The following is a 27322-nucleotide window of genomic DNA, read 5'->3' as shown; positions in this document are numbered from 1 at the left end:
AAAATAATATTGACTGTAAACTGTAATTGAAAAAAAAAAGTATATTAAATGAGAATAAATGTGTCTTAAAAATATTCCATTATATTAGCAGCTATATATTCTCCTTTGCACTTGTTGTTAAACAAAAACTATACTGGGAACTGATGAAATTTGGGGCACAACCTAAAAATATCTTGTTCCTGAGCTAGCCTCCCCCTCCACTCCCACCCCCCAGAAAAACTATAAGAAGGCACTGGCTGAGTTCACTTGGTTGGAGCATCCTCTATACACCAAAGGTGGCAGGTTCAACTCTGGGTGGAGAAGTGTGCAGATATTCTTACAATTGGTGATAGTGCCTTCTCAATAAAGTTACACAAAGTTCATCCATCCATGGGACTAGCTTTAACACTTTTAACTGCACATCCCTTTCTTGGTCCTTCTCTCACAATCTAGACACTTTATTTTTCTTATAAATACCCACTGATTAAAATAATCTTTGAACTCTCTCTCTGTCCCAAGCTAGTTGCTTTGCTGCAGTCTAAAACAAAACTGATACATGCCCTATTGAATCGATCTGAAAGGTTTGCTCTAAATAACTGTAAAACTGTAAAAACTGTAAAAAAAAAAAAATAAAATAAATAAAAAATAAAATAAAAAAAACTTCATGGGGTGAGGGGAGGCAGGCAGCCAGGGCTTCTCTGGCTCTCTCACCCCTTACATCGCTGACAGGACTACTATCCCAGCATCTCAGTACTTGCACTTACTTCCAGATTTTACTTAAGCCATTTTTTTTTATTTTTTTTTTAGAACTCTCATTCTTATTGAGAATGGCCACTCTAAGCACATTCCACTTTTCTCTGAACTCTAAATTCATCTCTGTAAGAGAAACATCCCTAACTTATCTCATTTGGTCTGAATCTTCTTCTACTTAACAGCATCTCAGAACTCTGCAACGTGTTACATTTCTGAATATGTCACCTGGTCTTTCACTGAGTAGTTCTCTGTGCACGTCATATAACTCTAGCTTGGCTGCAAACTTCTTTGATGCCTGCAGCAGCCCTTTGGTGGTATATTACAAAGCTAACATGGAGGGTTCTTTATGCTCCAGACACAATGCTAAGTAATTTACTGCGAGGTATTTAAGAGTCTGCTTAGCGCATAGTAAGCCAGTATTAAAGGTTTGTTATTAATACTATTTATAGCCCTATGAAGTCAGTATTATTATCTTTTTTTCCCAGACAAGGAAACTGTGAGGCACAAAGTGTTATATACAATAACTAGTACAAAGCCATGGAGTTCATTAAGTGGCAGAGACAGAACTTGGTCCCAGTCTGTTTGGCATTATTATCTATTCATGTTCTTAACCAGTACATCATTTTTGGCTACACACACACACACACACACACACACACACATGCACGCACACACACACACAAATACCAGTCTTTCCCCCCCCCCCCCAATAATACCCTTGCTGTTTTCAAAGTAGTTTAACTTGTACTCAAGACAGGTTTTTGCTCAGAAATTTTTTCCTCTTTTAAAATTCAACTGCCTCATAGAAGTAAGGAGAAAGGTATAAGTATTTGTATCTTTCTGGAGAATTTCATTTTAATATTAAAATATTTAGAGGCCATTGATATAGGTGTCCTTAGAGAGAAGAATGAGGATGTTTTTGGTGGTGTTGTTTTTTTACTTCTAAGTTGCTAAGAAACTGAGTTTTTGTTTTTTAACTGTTAATACACTATTCAAATCAGCTTCTTTAGTTATATTTTCTCTAGTGGATCCAACCATTGGTACCTCTTATTTGTGCTGGTGGAAAGAACAAGACTATGTCAAGGGCTGAGCAATATGAAGAGTTCATGGGTACATTTATAATATAAATGATTAATTGTATGAGAGGCTCCATGATGATCATGTAATTCATCTTGCTTCTTAATGTGATTTCCGTTGGTGCTCACAATTGCTCTGTGATATGGCTTTTCTCCTAATCATGTTGCTACGCGTGTTTCCCCGAAAATAAGACATCCTCCGAAAATAAGACCTAGCGCATGGAAAGATAAGACATCCCCTGAAAATAAGACCTAGCGCAACTTTGGGAGAAAAAATTAATATAAGACACTGTCTTATTTTGGGGGAAACGAGGTAGATTATTGAGGGAGAAATGCCTCCTGTTGATGCTGTCTCCTAGGGCTCTACAGAGGCCTTTGCCTTCCTTCCCATCTCCCCTCCTCTCTTCCTTTCCCTCCTATGCCACCTGCCATCTTCTTCCAGAGCGGCCAGGGCCAGAGCCTGCCTGAAGGGACCTGGGCCTGGGGCTCTCTGAAAGGCTCCCGGGGTCACTGCGGACCAGTCAGGTGACAGATTCTCAATCTACACAGCCTTTTTCCCAGTTAGGCAGCAGGAGGGCACCCAGATCCCATCCCATCCCATCCCATCCCATCCCATCCCATCCCATCCCATCCCATCTCCCCCTCCCCTGCCCTCCCCTGCCCTCCCATCCCATCCCATCCCATCCCATCCCATCCCATCCCATCCCATCCCATCCCATCCCATCCCATCCCATCCCATCCCATCCCATCCCATCCCATCCCAGCTGAGAAACCCGGAGATTAGTCCATCCTGTGGCCAGGACCCAGCACAATTGCTTCCCTCCGGATTTCCACTGAGTTAACTAATGGGGGAACTAATGGGCTTGATGGCGCTTACAGATGCCAGTGGAGTGGCATGAAAAGGGTATCCCTTAGAAGAATGCTGCTTTTCCAAACAGACTGTCAAATTACAGCGGGGAGGGGAGGGAGATCTGGGGGAGATAAGAGATCAACCTAAGGACTTGTATGCATGCATATAAGCAAAACCAATGGACGAAAAACTCTGGGGAGGAAGGGCATGTATGGGAGTGGGGGTGGGGGGCAATGGTAAGATATGTACACATATAATACCTTAATTTAAAAAAAAATGAAGAAAAAAAAGAAGAAAGTTGCTTTTCTATCAGGACTGCAGTTGGCAGCAGCAGCCACGCTCCACTTAGGACTGCCGGCGGCTGGACTGCGGGACTCGAACGCGGAGCTGACAGGCGCCCCGCGGGGTCTGTCTGTGGCCGCCCGCGCGTCCCGGTTGCGGCTGCGAAGAGAAGCGACGCGCACAGCTGCCTGGCGTCGGCTAAAGCCTCCCTCTCCTCCTGTGTCCCGCCCCCGTCCCCCGCCCCAGAAATTATCTCCGGCGATGCTGCCGGTTTGATTCCGGGGCCCGCTCGCCCGGGGAGGGCCCTTTTGTTTCTTTGTCTTTAATGACAGTTCCCAGCACCGGCCTGCCATGCCTGGTTAATTTCCTGGATCTCCTGGAGGCAGCTGGGGTGAGATTTCTTCTGCATCATCCTTTTCGGGGATAATTGTTTATGACGTCAGCCTGATTGCTTTTTTTTTTTTTTTTTTGGAGAGAGAGAGAGAGAGAGAGAGAGAGAGAGAGAGAGAGAGAGAGAGAGAGAGAGAGAGAGAGAGAGAGAGAGAGAGAGAGAGAGAGAGAGAGAGAGAGAGAGAGAGAGGAGTCACAGATGGATGGGGAGGCCAGGGACACTGACATTCCTTCAGGGCAGAAGGAGAAGAGAATAGCAGCCTGAAAGCGTGCAGCCAAGAGTCCAGGCTGCACGGAATTAAGTTTATTATTATTATTTCTTTAAAACCCCCTCGGCAGCAAGCGGCTTCAGGTGCTCCTTCCGTGCCGGCGCCCCCCGTGCAGGTGGCGGCGTCAGAGCCTGAACCCCGGGGACCAGCAGGTTCAGGGGCGGAGGGGGCGGGGAAGTGCGTCACCAGGTGGGGAAGGGGCTGCGCGCTGGCGGCCGGCGGGGGGCCGGGGCGGAGGGGAAGGGGAATGGGGCCGGGAAATAGGTTCTGGGCGCTCTCCCCGGGTATTGTGTCAGGAGATGCGGGCTGGCTACCATGTGACGCGGTCCAGCGCTGAAGGGATTGGCCGAGGCGGCGCAGGCGGTGCAGCTCGTCGGCTCCCCGTTCCTCTCCCTTTCTCTCGCAGCATCTTCCCGGGAGCCTTAGGTGAAGCAGCACCAGCCGCATCCATGGCCTGTCGCTGGGGTTAACACTTGTCTTTGGCTTCAGCAGCCACGGATCCGGACGATCGCCTGGCGGCAGCAGCAGCAGCAGCGGCCGCGGCGGTGTGGGGGAGGATTTAGCTGGGACCTGGCATCGTATCCTCCAGTATCTTTTCAGACTCCTTGGAAATTAAGGAATGCAATTCTGCCACCATGATGGAAGGTAGGATGCTTTTCTGCTGTGGTTTGACAGGCTTCAGGCAAGGTGATGGGCAGAAGCCCGGCGTGGGAGGAGGTGTGCAGCCTGCATTTGTGGCTGGTCTAGAACCTGGTTGCCAGGATTTGCAAAGCAGAAGTGCTGCAGTTTGCTTGCAGTGGACCAGGGCTCAGTTCGACTCATGGAATCAAACCACGGGGCTTCGCGTTAGCTCAGAACCTACAGAGCGCCCAGCTCTTTTAAAAAAGGAAAAAAAAAACCTAAAGTGCTTGCAGGGCGATGAGATAGAGCTAGTTAAGGAGCTCGCAGAGCAAATAAGTTGGGAGAGAAGATAAGGTTGTCTGCTCTGGGTTCCTAGGACGACACTGATTAAACATTTACAATGGAAACTTGTTTTCTGAAATTGACATTAGACAGGAGAGGTCATTGACAGAGTTATCCATGCTGCACATTTTTACTGAACTGTTTAGAAAATTTAAGTTCTTGTAGGATATGTTTATCTCTGCAATTTGTATTTGACTGTTGGGGTGACAGATGCAGCAAATTTAGTCCATAAGATATAATTTTATGGGGACATTATAGCAACGGAATGAGCAATATGAGGAAAATATCCAGGCCTCTTGGCTACTGATTCAGGGTCTTATCAGGTTTTGTGTGTGTGTGTGGTTTTTAAACACTGGTGCTTCCTAAATGTGTTCCCTGTACAATGTTTCTTAGCCAAGCATCAAACAATTCCTTACTGATTACCTTTTACATTCAATATTAAGTGTGAGGAGGAAGTTTTCCTGAGATATTGTTTAAACTATATTTTATTCTACTAAATTACCCTTGCAATCCTAAAATAGGGACAGCTGAGATTGCCTAAAAAAAGGCAGCAAGCTGATTAAAGAAGAAACAGGCAGTCTGACCCTGGCTTTGATTTTCTGTTTTCCTACTACAGGATGGTGCAAAACTCCTGGCCTTTCCTAAGATGACAGGCAGAAATTTGTCCCCAGCCTGGATTTCACGATGCAGAATCCAGTGCATAATGGGTCTCAAATCAGCCATGAAAATGGCAGAGAGGCCACCTCTTAAACTAAGGTCTGTCCTAAAGACTTTAAACATTCTCTGGAAATTTACCAAAATAGAATGAGGAGAATGGTTTCAAAACAACAGCAGTGTAGCCTGTACATATTTGGCAGAAAATAATTCTTTTGCTCTCTCTATCATGTCAAACATTATTAATGTGATCTGGTTGAGGGAGGAATTTTATAGTCATGGCCCATAGATTTTAGAAAATAGCCTTAAAAAAAAAAAAGAGGTTGGATATCATTTTTACATGAAGCCTTGTCTTGTTTGCAAAGGGCTCTCAAGCAGTTCTTTAAATATAGGCCAAAATAAACGGATATTACCAATGCTCTCAGATTAAATCATTTTCCTAATTAAAAATGGATTTAATCTATGAACAACAACACAAGACAAACAGAAAGAGTATTACTGTTGTGCTTTTCAATTAAAAGCTCATGTAGATTGCCATTTTCAGAAAAAAAATAAACAAAAAAAACTAAAGAAATCATGTCAATAGAGATACTATGGTTCTTTGCTAAATTTTAGGTAGCATTTCTTAAAAATAAATCTGCACATACTCTGATTCAATTTAATCTTACACCAGGGAGTGGAACATCTTTCATTTTACTTCTTGTCTTGCAAACTATGGAGCTAAAGTGTCTTTGAAGGAAGTAACATTTATTGGTGTTCATTAATGATTCTTCCAGTAAAATTGTCTATTGTGCCATGCCAGAATACCAGCTCAGAGCCCTGTGAGAAGCTTATCTGAGCTGCCCAAACTGAAATGAGAACTGTAACAAAGACTTGTGTTGGAGCTGAATCAACACTATTGGTCTGGGTTTGCCAACTTTACCTAATGAAGGTCGTTATCTCGGCACCTTTATGACTTATAGGTGACCCCATGGATTTCGCTCGCTACCTTCTGTCAGATTTTTGCAAAAGAAATTGGAAAGGTGTTACCATTGACTTAAAAATTTAAATGAAACCAATAACTTTTTTAGCTACACGTAATTCCCACTTAAATGCTTTTCAAGACTTATCATCCTAATGGTTCAGGGATCTTAGAAAGGCAGGTGGGAATCTACACTAGAAATCAATTTACCTATCAATGACCTTCCACATAGGTCTCCGGTCTTTGGGTCAGTATATATACACACATACGTTTCTGATATTTTATCCCAGAATTTCACTTATGAATTGCTCTTATTCTAAAGGCATGGGATAACAGGTATTTTTTATATTAACCTCATCCCTAGTGGGCTGAGAGTGTGTCTCTAAACATCCAGATAGTTTAAATGATTATCTTCTCAACTAGCACCTCTGTCTCTCTCTCTCTCTCTCTCTCTCTCTCTCTCTCTCTCTCTCTCTCTCTCTCTCTCTCTCACACACACACACATACACACACAGTCATCTATACATATGCACTGTTCTAAAAAGGGAAAAAAGCCTACATTTGCACTTGTGTTTGTATATATATCTCTATATTCAGTTAAGTGTTTGAGTCTGCTGCTCAGGAAAAGCATGGCCATAGCAACTTTTCAAAGCTACTTCTCTACTCTGTATAAAACAAGAGTAAACAAATATTCATCTGAATGGCTTATAGGCTAGTCAAGAGTACTTGTTTTGATGGAACAGGATATAGGTTCCATTCATTTAATGCTTATTAGAAATTCTTGTCATAGATGAAAAACAGTGCTCCCTCCTCAGTGATTCTAATATCATGGAAGGCAGTAAAGTAATTCTGCAGGGACCTCCAGCAGCTTACCAGAAGTTTGTGGCTCCAAATATTTCTCTTAAAAAGTATTTTTAAAAGACTTGATTTGATGATTCCCATACTCTTCATTTTTTGCAATGGTTGGTGTTGAGTTTTATATTTCCTAAGAATGCCACATGATGTGGAAATGAATGTGAAGGGAAAGAAGGTGACCAAAGGGAATTATTTGCCAAATGGTGTATGTGTTGTCTAAGCATACAACAGTCTATGTGATTAGGAAAACTGTTCAAAGGTTTTATTGAATTTTATGTTTTATTATTAAAATTTGAAAGTGACATTTTAGCTGTCTCTTCTAAGGTAAGTGAAAAGAACTAAGTCGGGGTTTCTTAGGACATCTGTAAGACAGTCTGGAAAGTTTTCTCTTGTCTGTGCAGAACTGCACTGAAAGTGCTTGTGTTCTTAGTTCCATACTCAGACTCTTAGGTATGGTACTGGAAAGATATGTTTTTTGGTGCCAATGATTTCATCTTATATAACATATTTTTAAATTAACAAGCATATTTTAAAGGTTTAATTAGGATATGCAAGGCGATTTAATAAATTTTGTTATATTTATTATTCACAATAACCCGCATATAAGTATATTCTACATATAGTACTTTTGCAGTACTTTTTTAAATTGCAAAATAAAAAATAATACATTGAGGCAGAAATATGGTGGAATTTGAACCCAAGACCATTAAACAGCAATGCTCATATTTTGGAACCATCGTAATATTTTTTTATATATTTTTATTGATTTTTTTTTATAGAGAGGAAGAGAGAGAGATAAAGAGTTAGAAACATCGATGAGAGAGAATCATCGATCAGCTGCCTCTTGCACACCTCCTACTGGGGATATGCCCACAACCAAGGTACATGCTCTTGACCGGAATTGAACCTGGGACCTTTCAGTCCGCAGGCCAACACTCTATCCACTGAGCCAAACCGGTTTTGGCCCATTGTAATATTTTAAATAGGAACATTTTCTTTTTACTTTGCATCAGGTGGTCTTGGTCATGTTAACCTAATTGGAAATTGGACTTAGTAATTTCTTTGGTGGCATATTCTGACTCTCCCTGTCTTTTAAATATGAGTACTGACACAAGGTATCAATTCCTTGTTAAGAGCTCTTATCTCCAAAATAATTCTTTAAAAATTTTTGAATACCTCTAGATTGACTGACCTGTGGTTGCAATGAACCTTACAATAGTAAAGGCTTTTTTTCCTGTCTGGAAATGGAGTTGTATTTATTTGGAAAATTCTTTGATGTGATCATAATTGAATAATGAATGCATTTTGAGTTTGGAATTGTTCATTTTCTAGTTAGCTAAGAAGTTTTAAAAGAAATGCTTCTGCCCAGCCTTCATGGTTGAGTATCGACCTATGCACCTGGAGGTCATGGTTCGATTCCCAGTTTGGGCATATGTCCGAGTTGTGGGCTCCATCCTCAATGAGGGGCTTTCAGGAGACAGCAGATCACTGATTCTCTCTCGTCATTGATGTTTCTATCTTTCTCTTCCTCTCCTTTCTCTCTGAAATCAATAAAAATATATATTTTTAAAAATGCTTCTAACTTTCCTACTGATTCCCTTCCTAGAAATAGTGAAGTTATTCTGGAAAATCTTAAGTATGCATACAAGATTCTAATATATGTTCTATCATTTATATAATTCCTCTCCTTTTTCAAGGTTCTGTGTCAGAAAGAGCCTGTTATATGTATGTTTCCATCCAATTTCAGGGGTCAACTCTAAATCTCTCAAAAGAACATGCAGTCTTTTTAAAAAATTAACTTGTATAAACCATTCTAGAAGATTCTGGAAAATTCTTCCTGCTGAATTTGGCACATACACTATCCATGTTTTAAATAAACAAGTTGCAGGAAGTCACCAATCACAGTTTTCATATTCCTGAAAGTTTATTTATGAATTTTCCTCTTGAAATAAGTTTTCCCATAGAAATAGTAATATAAATGATAGATTCTCATATTTGTCCGTTAAAGACTATTAAACCCATTATCTAGTTAAAATGCTAAATGTTTGCTATGAAGTGTGTAAAGAATAATACAGTTACTATAGTAATTAGCAAGAAGAACACAATGGCATTAAATTGGTTTCAAATTTGAATGTTGCTCTGAGGGAAAGAAGGCTTAATTAAAGGACTCTGCGAAGATGAAGAGAAAATGTGAAGGGAATTTTTAGGTATATTTTCAGAAATTTTAGAGACTCATGCCACTGGATTTTTCAATTATGTTCCATTTTATTACCATACTTGTGTTTTACATTTTATCAATTTCAATTTTCTCATATCCACTGCTATTAAATTGTGATTGTTTTCATTATGTAAACTCACAGTGGAACTAAGAAAGGTAAAGAGAATTTACTGAGATGACTGTAAAGTAGTTGGAAGGTGAAAAGAGAGGTGAAGGCATTATAATGAATTAGGGTTCATGTCTGAAAAAGTACCTGAGGAAAAACTAACTGAGTGAGGAAATGGTCATAGATAGAAGGGAATGGGGAGTATGGTAAGAGCATAATCTCTTGAGGAGAAAGCGGGGTGTGGACAGAGATATTAGGTAGGTCTGTTTTATATGCTGACTGCCAAATATTTCTATGGGCATAGGATGGCTTGCTTACCATTAAATAGGGGGAAGGAGGTTTAGACTTAGAGAAGGCTGAGTCTCCATCTTGGAAAAAGTATGCCATTTAACTGCATTTACTAGTATAGTATTTAAATTCCCTATATCTTATCATTTTGTATAAAAAACTTCTATATCTTCCATTTCTCTTTAAAACCATAGCATAAAAGAGCCTGCACACTCTGGCCTGCTGTGCCTCTCTGCTTTAAGCCTGTTGAATGTCTCACTTATTATACATTAAATTCCTGACTGCCTTGCTACCTGTCTCAGAGTGTTTAGAACAAATACTTGCCTGCCTCCAGAATTTTGCTCTGCCTAGAACATGCTTTTGGCAACTCATGGAGTGACTGATTCCAGCAAAACTGTCACCTCCTCAGGAGGCCTTGTCTATTATTCTTGTCATCCCAAACTCCCAAGCGTACGCCCTGGGCCACTGAGTCCACTTTAATCCTCTCTCTCCTCAGAGCTGAATTTGTGATACATGGTTATTTAATGGTGTACAGGCTGAAGCTCTTACTCAGAAGGAAGCTCCATGAGGGCAGGAATCTGATCTATCATAGTCACCTCTGTATCCTTAGCTCTTGACACACAGTGGACACTTAGCATGTTTACTTATTGAATAAGTGAATAAACCAGATGTAAATGACTCTGATGACTTTATACTGTAAGGTATTACGTTGGGCATTATGGTGGATGTAAAAAAATAAATGCTCATATTTATATTTTCACTGGAGGAACAAGAACTATAAACCTGAAACAATTAGGGAAAGATATTATAGAGCAGAGTGCTAAATTGTGAAAGACAGATAATACATTTTGAGAAGCAAAAGTAAAGAAACAGTCCATTTGAAAATATGTTCTTGAGCTTGATTTATTTTGGGATTAACTCCAAGGAAATGGAAAGAGACAAGATATAGCACAATTACCCAAAGAAATTTCCAGAAATTCCAGAGACAGTGTGTCAATATCCTGTATATATTTTTTTCCTTTCTCCTTTCTGCTTCTGCTCTCCTTGTATTTCTTTCTCCACATTTCTCATTCTTCCTTCCCATCTTTTTCTTTCTAGGATATCTTTGCTTGTCTCTGATTCTGACCAAATCTGAAAGTGGTGGCTTATAGAGCTAGAAAGTTTTATTTGGAATTTGGGAAAGTATTTTTAAATAAATAAATTAGTATAATGTTGTATGATGTATTTGTGCATACAATGACAATGTGGTGGTATATGAAATTGTTTAGACACCAGATTGTTCCTAATTGGAGAAATTGTTGATCTTAGAAGCCCAATACGTTTGCTGAACTTGTGCAGTTTTGATTTTTTATTTTTTTTTTTATTTTTTTTTTTTGGTAGGAAAAGCATGGATCCAGAAGTCAGTCTTGAGTGTAAGTGATGTGACTTCTTGGCTGTGTGCCTTGAGAAGGTTACTTTAGCTTCCTGGAGTTCAGTTTCCTTGCAAATAAAATGAGAGAATTGATCTGTCATACCTCTAAACTCCCAGCTCTGAGAGTCTCCTGTATTTGCTGAATAATTTGGATTCCTCATATTTACTCCCTCCGATGTTTGAATCTGAGTGATTTACTCCTCTTCCTCCCACCACGAAATAACTTGTCCATGACACAAAGATAATTCAAATGTATTGCCACCTGCCAACAATTAGCTTAATCTTTCTCTTGCATGGATGCCACAAGTTAGTTTTGCATCTTTGCTGTATGGGGAGACAATAGCAGATTTCTGCAATCCTCCTCTACAGCTGCTAGCACAGAACTATTTATGTGTTCATCAAAAACCATATATTGAATGGGTACTAGGTGTTAGGCACAGTTCTAGGTGTTAGAGGCTCTTTAGTGAACGAAATAGGTTAAAAGTCCAGCCTATATTGAGCTTCCTATTTGGTGCAGAAGAGGGATGATAAAATAAAGTAAAATGGAAAGTACACTATACAGGAGTAAGGACTTTGGAGAAGAACCGAGTGGAAGGCATAGACTCTATGCCATAGAGTATATGGGGATACAATTGTAAATAGGGCGCTGATGGAAAACTTGCTGAAAAGACATTTGAACAAAGACTTGAGAGAGCAGAGGAAATGAAGAGCCATGTTTGAAGGAAGAGTCTGAAGAGTCAGGGAAAAGAGCAAATGCGAAGACTCGGAATGTGGGTGGACCAGGAAGGAGGCCACGCATCTGGAGCAAAGGAGAGGGGAATGTTTGAGAGGGAATGAAGAGAGGTAATATTCAAATTGACTCCTATGGGTCCCTTTCAGTGGAAGGAAAGCTTGTTTCCTTTTGCAGAAGTCAGTCAGCATGAGCGTGTGTTATCCTGGTGTCAAGAAACAGGTGGGCATTCAGAAGCCTGGCATTCTCATACTGGTTCTGTCTTATGCTGGTGCCTCTTGGCACCCCTTCTGACCACATGTTTTAGTAAATGAATTAATATCATGTTCCTGCCTTAGATCTGAGTTCAGCTACAACTCTAGGCTTGAGAATTTCCACATAAGAGGTACAGCCCCATGGTAAGGATGACTTCAGAATCAGAATTCCATATCAACTCACAATTATTTTTGACTACATACCAAAGAACTTTATTTTTATCTTGTGTTCATATCAACTTCTATTATGCATCAGGACTAGCATTTTAGGATTTTTAAAAGACTACACAGACTGACTCATGTTGCATATCTTTAACCAACAGTATAATATGGAAAATAGTATGTGACATTGCACACACTTTGAATTTTCCAAAATACTTCATTCAACAGGCACATCTTCAGCTTTCCCGTTAGTCTCAGGTGCTGTTTTAGGCACTGTGAATATACCAGAAAAGAGAGAGAGAGAGAGAGAGAGAGAGAGAGAGAGAGAGAGAGAGAGAGAGAGAGAGAGAGAGAGAGTGGAAAAAAGAAAAAAAAATGGCAGCCAAAACTGGTTTGGCTCAGTGGATAGAGCATCAGCCTGCAGACTGAAAGGTCCCAGGTTCGATTCCAGTCAGGGGCATGTACCTTGGTTGCAGGCATATCCCCAGCGGGGGGTGTGCAAAAGGCAGCTGATCGATGTTTCTCTCTCATTGATGTTTTGAACTCTCTATCCCTCTCTCTTCCTTTCTGTAAAAAATCAATAAAGTATATATATATTTTTTTAAATGGCAGCTGTGTTCTTCATCCTCAGAAGCTTCGAGTCTAGTGTATGTTATCACATATTCCTGTACACTATTTTCTTCTCACTTCCTCTCTGTGACAAGAAGGATAGGTATTACCATCCATATTTCAAATACCAGGCATCTAGGGCCTAATGATGTGAAGTGACTTGTTCAGGATGACCCCCTTAGCACGTGGCAGAAGCAGCCTGAATTAGACAAACTTCCCTCTTAGTCAAGTGCTCTTTATTTGCACAATAGTGTAACTTGAAGATCCTGCTCATGTTGGTCCATGTTTCTGGTTGACAAGCAAACAGCACAGATAATCTAAATTTGATATGGTATTTCAGAAGCCTTCTTCAAAACAGGCTAATTTCATTACCGGGTCACAATCCTTCAGACCAGCTGAAGTGTTTTATTCCGGTGGGTTCCTTCCAGTTGACAACCCCCCATTTCCGAGAATCTCACGATGAGAAGGGACATGTGATATCACTAGGCCAGTGAACTCTACACCTTCACAGATTACCTTCTACAAAGCATTTTATCAGAAAGCCTGGCTCCCATGATGAACAAAAGCCCTTTCTCCCTGAGAAGGACAGCGAGGTGTTCACTCACATTCCGTGAAAGCTTTGGCTGTTATCATGGAAACGTGAAGGGTGTGGGATACCATGAAGATGAACCATCCATCTAGTCCAACCTCATTTTACAGTTGAGGAAACCAAAGTGAAATGAACTAACTTACCCAAGGATTTTTGTTCTCTCTGTGTAAAAGAACAAGTCAAGTTTATTTTAGTAGTGATTCAAAAAACGTGAATAGACAAAGACTTAGAACCTGTGGTATCTTTCACATTCAAAGATGCTAAGGCTGGCTGGGTGCCTGCCCAAAGATGTACAAATGAATGTGTCCCCAGGGTCATTGCTCTGCGGATTACACATACAATGTGGCCATTTATAGCTCTCCTGACTTCCACAGCTTGAGGGTCTGCTGTCAGTGAGTCAGTGCTGTGTGGAAGGAAGGACCAGGATCTGAAGGGGCTGTACTTCCTGGCTAGCTATATGACCTTGAGTGCCTTCTAGAACTACTTTGGCCTCAGCTTCCCCATTTGCATGGTGGTAGGAATAACACTGGCTCTAGTCAGATGAGACAATAAGTATTTTGAAGCATCTGTAAAAGTGTGGCACAGATGCGTTATTTTCTCAGATGGCTCTCTCTCAGCTTAGTTGCTGCTTGTGGGTTTCTTAGCATTTAGTGGCTACAAATTATTGCTTGCTATTTTGCTTTTCAAGTCCATTGTTGCTGCATCTCTTCTGCAGCGAGGACTTATAGATACTCCTCTTCTTTTCACCATACTGTTAATTTCTAGCATATTCTATCATTTCTCTATTCTCAGTATCCAGGTGCTATACTACCCCTTTCTTGACCACGGAAGGCATCACTAATCAATCACAGCTGTCTTTCTCTCTGGCCTCAGCATCGTCTCAGTTTTGCATTCCAGGCTACCTCTGCCAGTTTGCTTTTTCTACCACAGGCAGTTTCCTAAGATTGAAAACACAGTGAATAAAACTGGAATATAGGTGGTCTAGTTGTGTACCCAGCCTTTATAAATGCCCTTAATGAATCACTGAAGAATGATCTGTGGAAAACTGCCCACAGTACTGGTTATGATAGTAATGCAAGGAGATAGTCTGTAAGCCCTGTAGCAGGTAAGACCCCACTCCTGAGCTATTGATTTTAACCACCAAGTGTCTCTGCCGAAACCGGTTTGGCTCAATGGTAGAGCATCAGTCTGTGGACTGAAGGGTTCCGGGTTCGATTCCGGTCAAGGGCATGTACATTGGTTGTGGACATATCCCCAGTAGGGGGTGTGCAAGAGGCTGGTCATCGACATTTCTAGCTCTCTCTCTCTCTCTCCCTTCCTCTCTGTAAAAAAATCAATAAAATATATTAAAAAAAATAAAAGAAAGTGTTTAAAAAAAAAAAAGTGTCTCTTAGCCCACTTGTGCTCCAAATTCAAAGAACTGTGTCTATCAGACAGCCAAACCAGGTTAGTGTTTGTATTTATTTCTGATACCTCATTCTATCCTGCTTCACATCAGTAGGTCTTCTTGATTCTGTTCTCTCTTTTTCATACCCCACTACCATACCTGGTCAGACTTCGCTGCTTCCACCTTCCCAGCCCATCCTCCTCACAGCCGACAAAGAGATTGCTTTTGTCATTTACCTATGATTGTTCCCCATCCTTTTAAGATGAAGTCTGAATGCCTCAATATGCATGCAACACTTTCATATACAGGCTAGATAGGAGTTCCTTGCCCTTCTCTTTCCCTTGCATATGGTAACAGTCTGTTCTGATCATTCAAGGTCAAACAAAAGTATCTCTCTTCAACAAATGTGGCTCACATTATTCCCCCAGGTTGAGAATAAGGCACTCATTCAGCTTTTAATTCTCAGCCTCCAAAGGGCATGAAGCAGAAGGTTCAAGAGCACTAGCTTTGGAGTCAGGCTGACCTATCACTGTGACCTTGAAAAGCTAGTGAACTTTTCCTCTTCAAAACGGGAGTGATAAAAAGTCTCTTTTTCATGGATAATCGTGTAAGGTTGGAAGGATTTGCATTCAGAATTCTCCAGAGATAAAGGAGAGAGAGAGAGAGAGAGAGAGAAAGAGGTGACTTGATTATAAGGTAGGGGTTGATGCTATAGTCTTGAGACAAAGTGTTACCCTCTCAATAGATATATTCAATAGCTATTTTGTTCATCCCTCTTCCAAGGACCAGGGACTCTGAGGGAGTAGAGATCATGTCTTACTTATTTTTGTATTCTCAATGTGTGGCTTGTGTAAGTGCTCAATAAATGTCCAGTGATTAAATAAACCTGTTGAGGGATCATAGACTTTTTTGGGGAGGAGGGAGGGAGATAGTCAAGCCACGAAGCATATGTCATGATAATTAAATTAGTTAATATATGCCAAACATTTAGAAGAGTATTTGGTCCAAAGTAAAGCTTATTAAATGTCACTTTGCTGGGCACATTGAAGGCTCCAGCAGAGTTCCTGGATGCCAGGTAGTACCCAGGATTGTGCTCGCCCCAAAATACCCATCTGTTGTGCAGCATCGCACTGGCTGAGAGCCATACTCTTTTTCCAGGTGCAGGCAGTAAATCTAGTATCACATACATTCTATCTGAGTCCTTCCATTGTTTGGCTCTCATTTTAAGAAAAACCAGATTTCATTGTAGAAAATGTGGAAAATAGGAAGACACAAAGAAGCTATGGAAATCACTAATAATCTCATCCTATATAATAAAAGGCAAATCTACCAAATGGGTACTGACCACCAGGGGGCAGACGCTCAATGCAGGAGCTGCCTCCTAGTGGTCAGTTTGCTCCCATGGGGAGCGCAGCTCAGCCAGAAACCATGAGCCGGGCTCACAGCTAGTGAGTGCAGCAGCGGTGGTGGGAGCCTCTCCTGCTACATCCCAGGTAGTCGGACATCCCCTGAGGGTTCCCGGACTGCAAGAGAATGCAGGCTGGGGTGAGGGCCCCCCTCACATGCATGAATTTCATGCACTGGGCCTCTAGTTATGAAATAACCAACAACTGCTACAATTTGTTTTGTAGGACATGGACTTTGGGGATAGATTATCTGAAGACCTTAAAGACTGAGCAATATCATCAGTAAAGTGGGTGAAATAAAAACTACCACATAAGATTGTGGGGAAATGAAATAAGATAATGTATGGATACACTCAGCACTACCTGATATTTTATGTAAGCACTCAGTGAGTGCTAGCTCTTTTTTTTTTTTAAATATATTTTATTGATTTTGTACAGAGAGGAAGGGAGAGAGATAGAGAGTTAGAAACATCGATGAGAGAGAGTCATCGATCAGCTGCCTCCTGCACACCCCCTCCTGGGGATATGCCCGCAACCAAGGTACATGCCCTTGACCGGAATCGAACCCAGGACCCTTCAGTCCCCAAGCTGATGCTCTATCCAGGGGTCCTCAAACTTTTTAAAGTTGGGGCCAGATCACGGTCCCTCAGAGAGCTGGAGGGCCGGACTATATGAACTACTAATTCCTACTGTAACACCTCGGCTGCGCTCACTGCCCAAAAAACCTGGCGGGCCGGATCAGACTCCTCTGCGGGCCGCATGTGGCCCGCGGGCCGTAGTTTGAAGACGCCTGCGAGCCAAACCGGTCCCGGCTAGCTCTTAATAGCTTTATGGTCAAACTGTATATCTGTGTCAAAAAACCCAACTTTATCATCACATAATATGCACACATGTATACATATACAGGGTGTTCCAAAATATATATACATACTTTAAAACTGATAGCTCAGTTTTGAAAATATTTTAATAAACACTCTCTTTATAAATATTCAAATTGTGTATATACATTTTTGGGATACCTGATATGTGTGTGTACACAGATATATATGACATTTTACTTTACATTAAACTAAAGGCCCGGTGCACCATCTCCAATCTGGGACCACTTGAGGGATGTCCAACTGCTGGTTTAATTGAATAATGTATCTAAAGAAAATAACAAAGCTACTGATACCCAATAGCATCCATCATCAAGCTGATCTTCAACACTCAGAAATGTTAGTGTTCTTTCTCCTTAAACTAGTATTTCCATTCCACCTTTGTCACAGAATATTTTCATGTAAACTATTTTTATATTTGAAAGTCTTTTACTGATATAATTTCATCCTTCGAGTTAAAATTTTTACTAAACTGGCAATCAGACATTTCTCTCACAATCCGGGACTGCTGACACTCCTAACTGCTTGCCTGCTTGCCTGCCTGCCTGATTGACGCCTAACTGCTCCCCTGCCAGCCCTATCAATCCCAAGTCTTGTGATGACATTGTGTGATGCCACCTAGTTTTTTATTATATAGGATTGTAACCATTATCCTAGGCAGCATATATATTTGTTAAAAACATGGGATTAGGAGACAAACTTCTTAAATTTAAGTCCTCATCTCTCTATCCTTGCCAATATGTGAATTTAGGTAAGTTATATAACCCCTCAATGGCTCAGTTTCTTCTTTTGTATGAGATGAACTAATCTAAAATTATTATAAGGATTAAATGAGTTTATTATAGGGATTACATTGGTTTAATATAGGGGTGTCGAACTCAATCAGAGAAGGGGCCAAAATCTAAAATCCAGTCTAAATCTCGGGCCGAATGGTTTACTGAACAGTCATAAACTGTCATTGTGATGGAAACGCAGCGGAGTGCAGTGATGACAGCGCGGTGCGGGCCACATTGCAAGGCCTGGCGGGACGGATTTGGCCCACGGGCCTTGTGTTTGACACATGTGGTTTAATATGTTATACATGTAGTTATTATTTTATTAAAATATGTTCTATATATGTGACATATACAATATACAGAAAGATAAATAGTTGGTACAGAGTAAATGCTCAATCAAGAAATGTTAGCTATCATTACCATTGTCATGAAACAGTCTCTAAAAGCATTGTTTTTACTGGTTGTATAGTATTTCATTCCATGATCATTTATTTTACAATTCTCTATTAGACATTTAGACTGCTAGCTGGAGATTTACATGTATACTGAGTCAGATTGGCTCATATTAATAAGTCATATGGTATGGTATAAATCCTTGATTCTCATGTAATAAGATAGCTTGGAGAGGTGGTAAAAGTTCTATATTGGGTTCTAGTCCTGGCACTGTCCCAGTGAGCTGAGTGACTTGGGCAAGATATATGCAAAGTAGTAGAAAGAGAAATTAATTTTAATTCAAAATATTCTAATACCTTCTGGCACCATTCGTTATTAGCTATGATAATAAGGCCGAGAATTTGCCAGGTGAGTAGGAATTGATTTTTTTTTTTTTTTTTGACCTTCTTTGAAGGTCCTGGCTGTGTATGTTGGGCAAGTCACCATGTCTTTGTTTTTCCATCTGTAAAATGGTAAATGATATGAGCTTTCTGGCCTTTCTCATTTGGTATCAAAGCACAAAATATATGAGAAAGTATTTTGAAGGCTATAAATCTTTAAGTAAATATAATGTAGTATTAGGGCTATTATTATATTTAGTATCTTAGAAACTATATTTTCAAGTAAAGGTTAGGTTAGATAATTTTGTAGTTGCTAACTAATTTTAAGATTTTGTGCTCTAGTACTAGGGTTTCAGGACATATCCCCACTACAGTTAGCCCCTCTCTCCATACTTTCCACCTTTCACGCATGCAACTGTTTTTCTTCATTTCAAATACAAGAGGAGAAAAAACACCCTTTTTAATTTGATTAATTATTTGTTTGGATGGGGAATTATATATATAATTTTGTTAAACTGTGTAGCAATATTGTTTCAATAATGAATACATAGTGGGACAATTTAAAGTGTGAAATATATTTTGGCCTAATTATAAAACCAAATACAGTTCTTCATATAATTTTGGCAAACTCTGATTCACTCAATCTAATTATCAGATCAAATTATTTAATCTGAATTTCTTCTCTTGATTTTTCTTCTTTGCTATTGTCTATCATTATGGTAATATACTTCAAGTTGGCACATTGAAGAATAGAGTTTGTTGTTCTTTTGATAATTTTTACTAAAACACAGAGGAAATTTATAGTGGCAATGGAATGCTGTGAATTAGTCCAGGTTCTAGATATGGAATACAAGTTTACAAAACACATGGGGCCTTGCCTTCATGGAGTTTGCATTCTATTAAGAAGAGACAAAACTAACAAACCAAATTAATAAACCAGTAGTTTCAGATGGTGGTAAAATCAATGAAAAACAACAACACAAAATAAAAACCATGTGGAAGAGGATGGGACATGGTTGTGAAAGGTACTTGAGGTTGTAAGGGAAGGCACTTAAGCTGAGACTTCTTCATACTGTGACATGTAAAGAAGTGAAAAATAGAGAAGCAAAAGGGTCTGAAACTAGTAAGCTCAAGGAACAGAAGGAAAGCCAGTGTGGCTACAGACTAATGAGGAAGGGGGAAGGTGACAGGAGAGAAGGAAGGCAAGAATTGGATCAGGTAGGACCTTGTGAGCAATAGAGATGAGTCTGGAATGTATTCAGAGGCAATTGAAAGCCATTGGGTGGGACTCAAAGAGCAGGTCATGCTTTCCTATGATCTTCAGTTACTTTGGATGTTGGATGGACATGGACTATATCTATAGTTGTCATTCTGTTTGTGTGTGTGCGTGCGTGCGTGTACAAGTATAAATACTCTGATTTTATTTAAAGTTTATGTTTATTTTCTATTGTATAAAGCTAAGAGAGGTTGAAAAGGATTATGGTGCCCTTCCCTAAGCCACTCATCACTGATGAGGTCTGAGAGCTCAAAGTAAAGGTTTACTTCAGCTCTTGAATAAATTCTTCCCCTAACCAAAATGGTCCAGGCATTAGATTTCTTCCCATGCATGTTGACAGGTGAAAAAAATGAAAATGTTAGAAATCCAAGTATATTATGTTTTTTATGTACTTGTTTTTATGTGGCTTTAAAGCACTTCAATTCTTTGATGTTCATTTTGATACTGAATCCGTTCATTAGGTTGGCTCTTATCACTGAGGCTCTTTCTCTCTAGTCCTCATCAGAAAGATAGAAGCACTTAAGAGATCTTGCTGTTGACAGAGGTCGACCTCTCTATGTTCTGTTTTTCTCCCCAAATGTTTCCATTAAACCCTCGTGTTATGCCTGAATTTCATTGACAGAGATCCCTACTGTCTCCTTCAACAAGATTTACCTATGTAGTCAATTCTCCAACTATGTAGCTATTTTCCTACCTGCAGGTGCTGAAACTCTGCTCCAAAATGTATTTGTTCATTGGAAAGAAATATCCCTCAGGTTCGTAACTCAGGCAACACAGATGCTTATAGTGCAGAGTAGCAGAGTAGAAAAATATATAGGCCTTCTGGAGGTGGGACTTGTTCCTGTTCCAGTCTTCTTTATACTAAGAGCTCTGGTTTTTGTGTGTTTTTTTTTTTCTAATTGCTTTTTTGATATAGAAGGTAAGTGCTCACGCTTGAAAGTCAAAACAAACATAGTTCAAATCCTGCCTCTGCAACTTACTGGCTGTGTGCCTTTGGGCAGGCCTGAGCTTCAAGGTTTTATGATTTGTTTGTTTGTATGTGTGTGTTTTCTTAGCTTTTTAACCCATCACAAATTCACAAATTATCAGCAAGTATGTATTGAGGTTGCAAACATTGTACCAGGTACTAGGTGTATATGATGAGCAAACATCGTGAGCACAGGCCTTGTGGAGCTTGCAGTAAAATGACAAAGACATTAAATTAATACAGATAACTAAAAGACTATAAGTGAACAAAGTGCTGCGAAGGAAGCACTGAATGAGATTCTCAAAGAGCTTTTTGAAAATATGGGATCTAATCTAATAAGGTAGGTGTGAATCAAAATTGTTCCAAGTATTACAGGACACTGCTTTTAACATAATTTCCTGTGTTCATCGCATTCAATTGATTATAGCTATCGTCATTGTTATTATCTTGCTGTTGTCATTGTTAATATTACACACACCTCATGCCTGTATGTAGCCTTGCTTCAGTGAGCTTTCCAGGACACAAATGTCTACTGTGTTCTTGGTTATTTGCCTAGAGCTGCTCTGCATCTGTGTTCCCCGACTGCTGCCAGCTTACCTAGTTTCTGACCTAGTATCTGAGCAGTTTCCAAGGCCAGCCACTCATATTTTGGGTTCTATCCATGCCTTTACTCTCGCAGATGCCTTGGGAGGCTTCTGATCTTGTTGCTCTACCTCCTAAATGAATGCTAACCAAACCTCAACATGATAACTGCCTTGTTGCTATGCTGCTCAAGAAGGAAGGAGGAATCTTTTAGGAAATTTTCTGAAAGAACAAAAGAATGCCTCTTCTCTATTTAAGCCCTTTTGAAGAGCCTATTGCTGCACCTACTCTGTGACTCTGCACTGTAAGCATCTGTGTTACAAACCTGAGGGATATTTCTATCCATTGTTTACCAGAAAGTTTTTCTTATTCACCACTGACCTAAGCCGAGACCATAAATCTAATCCTCAGACTTTTCCATTTCTGTATATCAAAGCCTGTGAAGATATGATTTTTAAATATGGTACTGTAAGTACATGTGTGGTTCATACATCTATGCAGCTGATTTGTAAAAGGGACACTGCTTTATGGCCAGTACCTCTGAGTCATCTCTTCTTTAAGTCAGTACTTAAAGCTGCTCATAACTCACTTTAGCTCTTCCTTCCTTTTTCTTCCTATTCTCTCGTTAAACCTTACTAAAAGATAGCTGCCCCATAACTTACTAAAAGAAAGCTGCCCCAGATCAATCCTAGATCTCAAGATATTGCATAAGAAAGTCTAAGAATAGCATTATCGTTGAAATGCTCCATATTTTCTTTTAATCAGTAGGTGCAGCTATAACCATCTCTCCCCCTCCCCATCAAGAGGAGAAAGGAAGTAGAGTTTAGATTTATTAACATACAAATAGCTACCTGAGTCCCTGCTTTGTGCCAGAAACTATTCTTAAATTTTCTATGAGCTTTTATCTCATTTAACATACACAACAAGTCTATGAGGTTGACACTATAATTATCACCCTTTTAGAGATAAGAAAACTGAGGTCACAGAGTTTATGACTTGCCCAGATATTTAAACTTGAACTTGATCTGACTCCAAAACTTATGTTGTAAATCATGCAGTAATATTGTCTCTCCATTTTCACCTTTGAGAAATTATATTTAATATATTCCCACATAAGGGCAAACACAGTGATATCATTTGTACCACAACATTTGATAATATTTTTATAGCATGCTTGCCTATTCTTACCAGATAAAAATTAAATTTGAGATGATTCCTGTCCATGAAATATCTATAATACCTCACATAGAAAAATGAGTAGATGTAACAAAATGAGTAGAGGTTAACAAAACTATTCTCCAGGATGTCTTTGTTTGATTGTTTTTAATTAGCATTTTACTTTAGAGGTTTCTATGGGCACTCTATGTTGAAACTATCTTGGATGTTTAATAAACTATCTTGGATGTTTCAAGGAAATTTCCTAAAAGAACAAAAGAGTGCCTCCCTCTCTGAGAAATTTGCAATGTCTTTTATGGTAGATTGAGAAATGTATTTCCCACTTTTACTCAACAATATATTGAACACATCTCCTAGTTTCAGTAATAATAGAAATTTTATTTTATAGCATTTCAGAGATAATTCAATCATCAGTTGACTTTTGTTTAATGTGAAAAATAAAGTTATTCTGTCTGGTCTAGCAAGGGTTATAGTTCCCAATTCCATATTAATAGCTTCATTATAGGTACGGCTTAACACTGTTTTTAATTTTAATATCTTTACCAAATGCGCAGACCTTAATAACTATAATAAAAATGTGTATTTTAGAAATGTGTAAAAATATGCAGCTCCTCTCCAAGTTTATTTATAAACCCAAGATAGAACATTTATGTTATTTACTTTGCAGTAAAAAAAAATACAGCCCTTAGGTATTGCTTTTTTTTTTTTGCTTTTTTTTTTAACCTATTTCTTTTTCTCAACGCAAGTTCTTTATTCAGAACAAGGAAAATAGCAATATAAGATGACCTCTGCATAGAAGGCACATGCCCCCAAAATGTGCAAAAGTCCAAGACTCTGTACATTCTCTGAACGTGTAATTGATTCATTGAAAGCTGGGCCACAGTCACCCAAGGTTTGTAGTAATTATTGCCATCATTCTATTGTATAGAATTTATCAGTGTTCTAGGCTGTGAGGGACTATATAAATGGGGAAAAGGCCCAAGATCTCATGCACAGCTAGGAAGTGGCAGAACAGGAAGGGACTACTGAGTCCCTAAATCTGTGCTCTCTGAATCACTGTGTTTAATGACTGCCAACCACCCTTGTGGGCTTGTCTGAGGAAGCTAGGATGGTGAGGCTCTTGTCCATTGTCAAGAACAGTCAAAGAGTTCATATTGGACCTCTTTATCCCCACTCATCACCCCGACTGAGCTCTTTTGACTATGGTTGTTTTACTGACTATGCATTTTAAAGAGTCTTTACTGACTTTCATTTGACAGCACAACTTCCAGGTTGTCCTAGGGATGGTTCCTCCACTTCCTTCTTTGAAGCACTGTGTAATGTTTTCCACTGTTACACTGCTCCTTTCTCTCTCTTCGTTTCTTCTCATGTTCACTTACCTGGTTTGCATTGTGCAGGTGTTTCCTGTGTTCTTGTTCAGTCTCTGCCCTTCCTGCCATCCCTGTGCAGTCAGGTGTAGATGGCTGTAAAGCAGCTTCACCAAAAGGAGTAAGGAGCTAGGCCACTTGGATCAAATCCTGACCCCTTCACTTACTAGCTGTACAATCTTAACTAATTTACCGTATTTTTCGGACCATAAGACGCACTTTTTTCCCCCCAGAAGTGGGGGGGGAAAGTCCCTGCGTCTTATGGTCCAAATATAGCCTACACATATACTTTAAAAAAAAAGTTTTTTTACTTGCCCGGCTCTGTGTGGTCTGTGTGTGCTTGCCCGGCTCTAAAATGGTTCTAAATGCTGCTGTTTACTTTACAGGGTTGATTACATGTGTTTATGACTGTGATGTTGGGTTTTAATGCACATAAAATATTTTAGGACACTATTTGTTTCAGAATCTTTTTTTCATTTCCCTTCTCTAAAAACTGGTGCGTCTTATGGTCCGGAGCGTCTTATGGTCCGAAAAATACGGTACTTCTCGTCTCGGTGCCGCTGTTTTCTGTTTTAAAAATCTGCTTCTCAGCTCTAAAATCAATGTTACTATACTAATTCCTATATCATAGAATTATTATGAGGAATAAATGAGCTAACCCACATGAAAGTGCTTAGCTTAGTGCCTGGCACAGAGTAATTGCTCACTTAATCAATTTTGTTCTTACATTTGCCTGATGGCAGGTAATTTACATCAGAAAATCCCACTATTTGATGGAGACAGAAATTACTTCAAACACTACAAGGAAAACCCTTCCCCAGGAAGAAAACAAAACAAGCTCTCCCTTTAAGGTGCTTCCTATTCCTTTAGTTCCCCCTGGCCACTACAAAGCATGTTGGCTGACTGCCACTGGGACCTCAGAGAGCAAAACATCAGCCAAGTTTTGTTTTTCTCTTAACTCTTGCTATTCCTGTCTCACCAAATCCCTGCCATCCTGCAAGAGAGAGTTGGCAATAGCTTCATGTTTGGGTTATAGTTGATCTGAGTCTTGTGGTCCTAGGGGACTGGATAGAAAGCTGGGGGTACAATGGCTTTCTGTTCACTTGTCTCACAAAAAGTCATACATAAAAAAATATATATAATTTCTCAAAGGTGAAAATGGAGAGACAATATTACTGCATGATTTACAACATAAGTTTTGGAGTCAGATCTTCTTTTTGTCATCCACCATTTATCTTATTTCAATCCTGTAATCTTGAAATAAACTGCAAACTGTCCATACTGCTAGGATCTACCCAATTTGCCTCTCAGTATTATCTACATCAGGCGTCCTCAAACTTTTTAAAGTGGGGGCCAGATCACAGTCCCTCAGAGAGCTGGAGGGCCGGACTATATGAACTACTAATTCCTACTGTAACACCTCGGCTGCGCTCACTGCCCAAAAAACCTGGCGGGCCGGATCAGACTCCTCTGCGGGCCGCATGTGGCCCGCGGGCCGTAGTTTGAAGACGCCTGAATATATATAAAAGCCTAAGCGACTGTTTGACTGATAGCTATGATCTGCAGTGACCACTAGGGGGCAGATGCTCAACGCACAGGCATGGAAACATGGAACAGACTGATGAATCTCAGTAGGAAAGGGGGAGTGTGGAGGTCGGGAAGAGGTTAACCAAAAATCTTATATGCATACAAGAGGCCTGGTGCACGAATTTGTGTACCAGTGGGGTCCCTTGGCCTGGCCTGCCGGGATCGGGCTGAAACCAGCAGTCTGATATCCCCCGAGGGGTCCTGGATTGTGAGAGGGCTCAGGCCAGGCCGAGGGACTCCCCAGTGCATAAGTCCATGTACCAGGCCTCTAGTCTATCATAATAAGTATAATATACTAATTAGATCAGACCTCCTTCCAGACAACGCCGGGCTGTGACGGAAGCCTGGTCCTGTGTGCCAGAGGAAGCCGGTGCCAGCAGCTGGGAGAAGGCAGGCCTATTCTTGTATGAATTTTGTGCACCAGGCCTCTAGTACTATGTAATTTTCTCACTTCTTGCTCTTGTCCAAAACCTCAATTATTTTTTTCTCTAATGCTTGTGGTATCATTCTTCAGGCTTCCACGATAGAAATCCCTAAATTAAACTTTCTGTTCTCCTCTGTCCACACCTTTATCTTATCTCTTAACCTTTGCTAAGGTTGTTTTTTTCAACTCTCTTCATAAGACTCTTCCAAGTCCTTCAAGGTCCATTCCATGCACAAAAAGGAGCCTTGTCCCTTTTTTTTTTTTCATCAAGAAGCAAATATGTTGAACATGAGCAAAATGCCAAACACATAGGAGCACTTAGTAAAAATTTGTTGAATTTTACTAACTCCAACAAATGTATTTTTGACTACTTCATCATACATGCAGATATTCTTTAAACCCCAGTGACAGCAATTTATAGTTTCAGTGAGTTGTTTTATTTTTATACACTTAAGGAAGAGTAAGACCACTGAATTCAAAGAAGAGTTTTAAATTGTCCAAATCAAAGCCCTATTCTCTTATAGACAGGAGGAGGAGAAAGCTCTTCCTGTATGTCAGGCTCTGTACTGAGCGCTCTATCAATACTTACTCATTACAGTACAATAACATTGTGAAGTAGCTGCTATATTATCCTCATTTTACTGATATAAAAACTGAGATTAAGAAAGTTTAAGTAACTTGCCCAAGATAAAAAAGGTTATACATAACATGGTTAAATCAGGACCCAGACATTCTGGTTATGGAATGTGCAGTCATCAGCATTATATTATGCTACCTCTCACACCACTGTAAAACAGGAAAATATTTAATATATCACCAAACTAACCCCAGAATGAAAACAAAACAAAAAACTCCTAAGTCAGACCATACACAGTCAGTGGAACATAATAGATTCTTATTAGAAAAGACAGTCCTTTAGACTCAACTCTTGTTTGTTTATAACCCCCAGAAGGATGCTCTCCTAGCTGTACTCTTTGTTTTGGCTTTAAATTATAACAACTTTGCCATAGTTGGAGCTGTTGTTTTCTTTGCTAGCCCTCTGAAAGGCCACATGGCTAAGGGCAGACTGTGCCTTCTTTAAGGAAGCTCTACTTCCTGGAGCTTCTCTGGCATGCTGTCCTAGGAAACTCGGTACTGCAAGCCCCTGAGCAGCTGAATAAAAATGAAGTGGGCATTTGTATTTCCCCATTGATTGAGTTGGCTCAACCTGATGTAGGTTCAGATTCACAAAAACACAGACAGGCTTGCTTCCAGGTTTGCAATGGAGATGGAGGAAGGCAGACTTTGTGCCCAGCTTCCTTGTAAAGCATGCATTGGATATGTG

The 27322-nt window shown here is 40.0% G+C and overlaps 1 protein-coding gene across 19 annotated transcripts in view; it reads left to right on the top strand.

Annotated features, from left to right (window-relative positions):
- Positions 1-3836: 3836 nt before the first annotated feature.
- SGIP1 (SH3GL interacting endocytic adaptor 1) overlaps positions 3837-27322 on the top strand; it is a 198971-nt gene continuing 175485 nt past the window's right edge. For 8 of the 19 annotated variants that reach the window (XM_036444910.2, XM_036444909.2, XM_045584496.1 and 5 more), the window contains exon 1: positions 3838-4244. In XM_036444910.2, coding sequence (XP_036300803.1) covers positions 4235-4244 — 10 coding nt within the window. In that variant the 5' untranslated portion in view covers positions 3838-4234. Of the gene's footprint in view, positions 4245-27322 lie in introns of all 19 variants that reach the window. The other 11 variants (XM_036444922.2, XM_036444921.2, XM_036444920.2 and 8 more) reach the window with 2 other exon arrangements.

Source organism: Pipistrellus kuhlii, unplaced genomic scaffold, assembly GCF_014108245.1.
Source record: "Pipistrellus kuhlii isolate mPipKuh1 unplaced genomic scaffold, mPipKuh1.p scaffold_m20_p_2, whole genome shotgun sequence".
In the NCBI taxonomy this organism is placed as follows: domain Eukaryota; kingdom Metazoa; phylum Chordata; class Mammalia; order Chiroptera; family Vespertilionidae; genus Pipistrellus; species Pipistrellus kuhlii.
This window is presented reverse-complemented; position numbering and strand designations above follow the sequence as displayed.